At 43.8% G+C, this 872-nt stretch overlaps 1 protein-coding gene across 1 annotated transcript in view; it reads right to left on the bottom strand.

Annotated features, from left to right (window-relative positions):
• LOC107471480 (probable endo-1,3(4)-beta-glucanase ARB_01444) overlaps positions 1–872 on the bottom strand; it is a gene marked incomplete in the record, with an annotated part of 2,680 nt that overhangs the window by 1,109 nt on the left and 699 nt on the right. The window contains 1 exon segment of the mRNA XM_052255218.1: positions 1–872. This exon segment is cut by the window's left edge and continues 1,109 nt beyond it. Within this exon segment, the coding sequence (XP_052111178.1) occupies positions 1–872 (872 nt within the window).

Genomic DNA, 872 nt, shown 5'->3' with positions numbered 1-872 from the left:
ATCACATCAGGAAAACACACTTCTTCGGCTATCAACGCCAACCTCGCCGCCCTGGCAACCAATTTGCCATAGAAATAGGACGAATTCGTCGATATCCCAGCCGAATTCAGTCCCTCAACATCCCTCACAAGAGCCGAAACAATTTCATCATAAGATCCATCCCTAATACCTCTAATAGAATGCCAAGTCACAGAAACATGATTTGTTTCCAATATCCATGAATCCCCAACAACACCAACAAGATCACCATCAATGCTCTTATACTTCAAATCCTCCAAAACAACAACACCAGAACCAACATTAGACAAAAGCTGAAGATGAAGAGGGTGTGCTAATATCAACAAATCACCCCACCCTTTCTTCTCCCACTTATACTCAACACTATAAGGCTTTGAAAACACAGCATCACCACTCACAGGGTAACAAGAACTGAACCTATCAAGAACCGCCACCTGCCGCGAATCGGAACCCGGCAAAAGAGCTACCCGAATCACACCACAAAACGGATCAGAAGTGATCTCAGAGAGAGTGTGGTTAAGCCTGATCGGTGAAGAAGCATAGAGGAGCCACGTTTGGCCGTTATTGAACTGAAAAGTGAACTTGGTTTGCGATTCATTGGAAGAAGAGAAAGAGAGGATTGCGTGGATGGTTGAGATTGAAAGAGGAGTTGGTTGAGTAACAGAGAAAGTGACAAAGGGGCTTCCCCTAACAAGGAAGAATCTGAGATTAGAAGAAGGAATCTCCAACGTTACACTCAGATCACTGTAGGAGGAGATTTTGTGATTGGAATGAAAGGTTTTTTCGTTTGAATTAGTGATTGTGAGATCGGAGTTGAAGGCTTGGTAGGTGAATGCGGTGTTTGAGATTTGCGA

This window comes from Arachis duranensis, chromosome 10 (assembly GCF_000817695.3).
Source record: "Arachis duranensis cultivar V14167 chromosome 10, aradu.V14167.gnm2.J7QH, whole genome shotgun sequence".
In the NCBI taxonomy this organism is placed as follows: domain Eukaryota; kingdom Viridiplantae; phylum Streptophyta; class Magnoliopsida; order Fabales; family Fabaceae; genus Arachis; species Arachis duranensis.
This window is presented reverse-complemented; position numbering and strand designations above follow the sequence as displayed.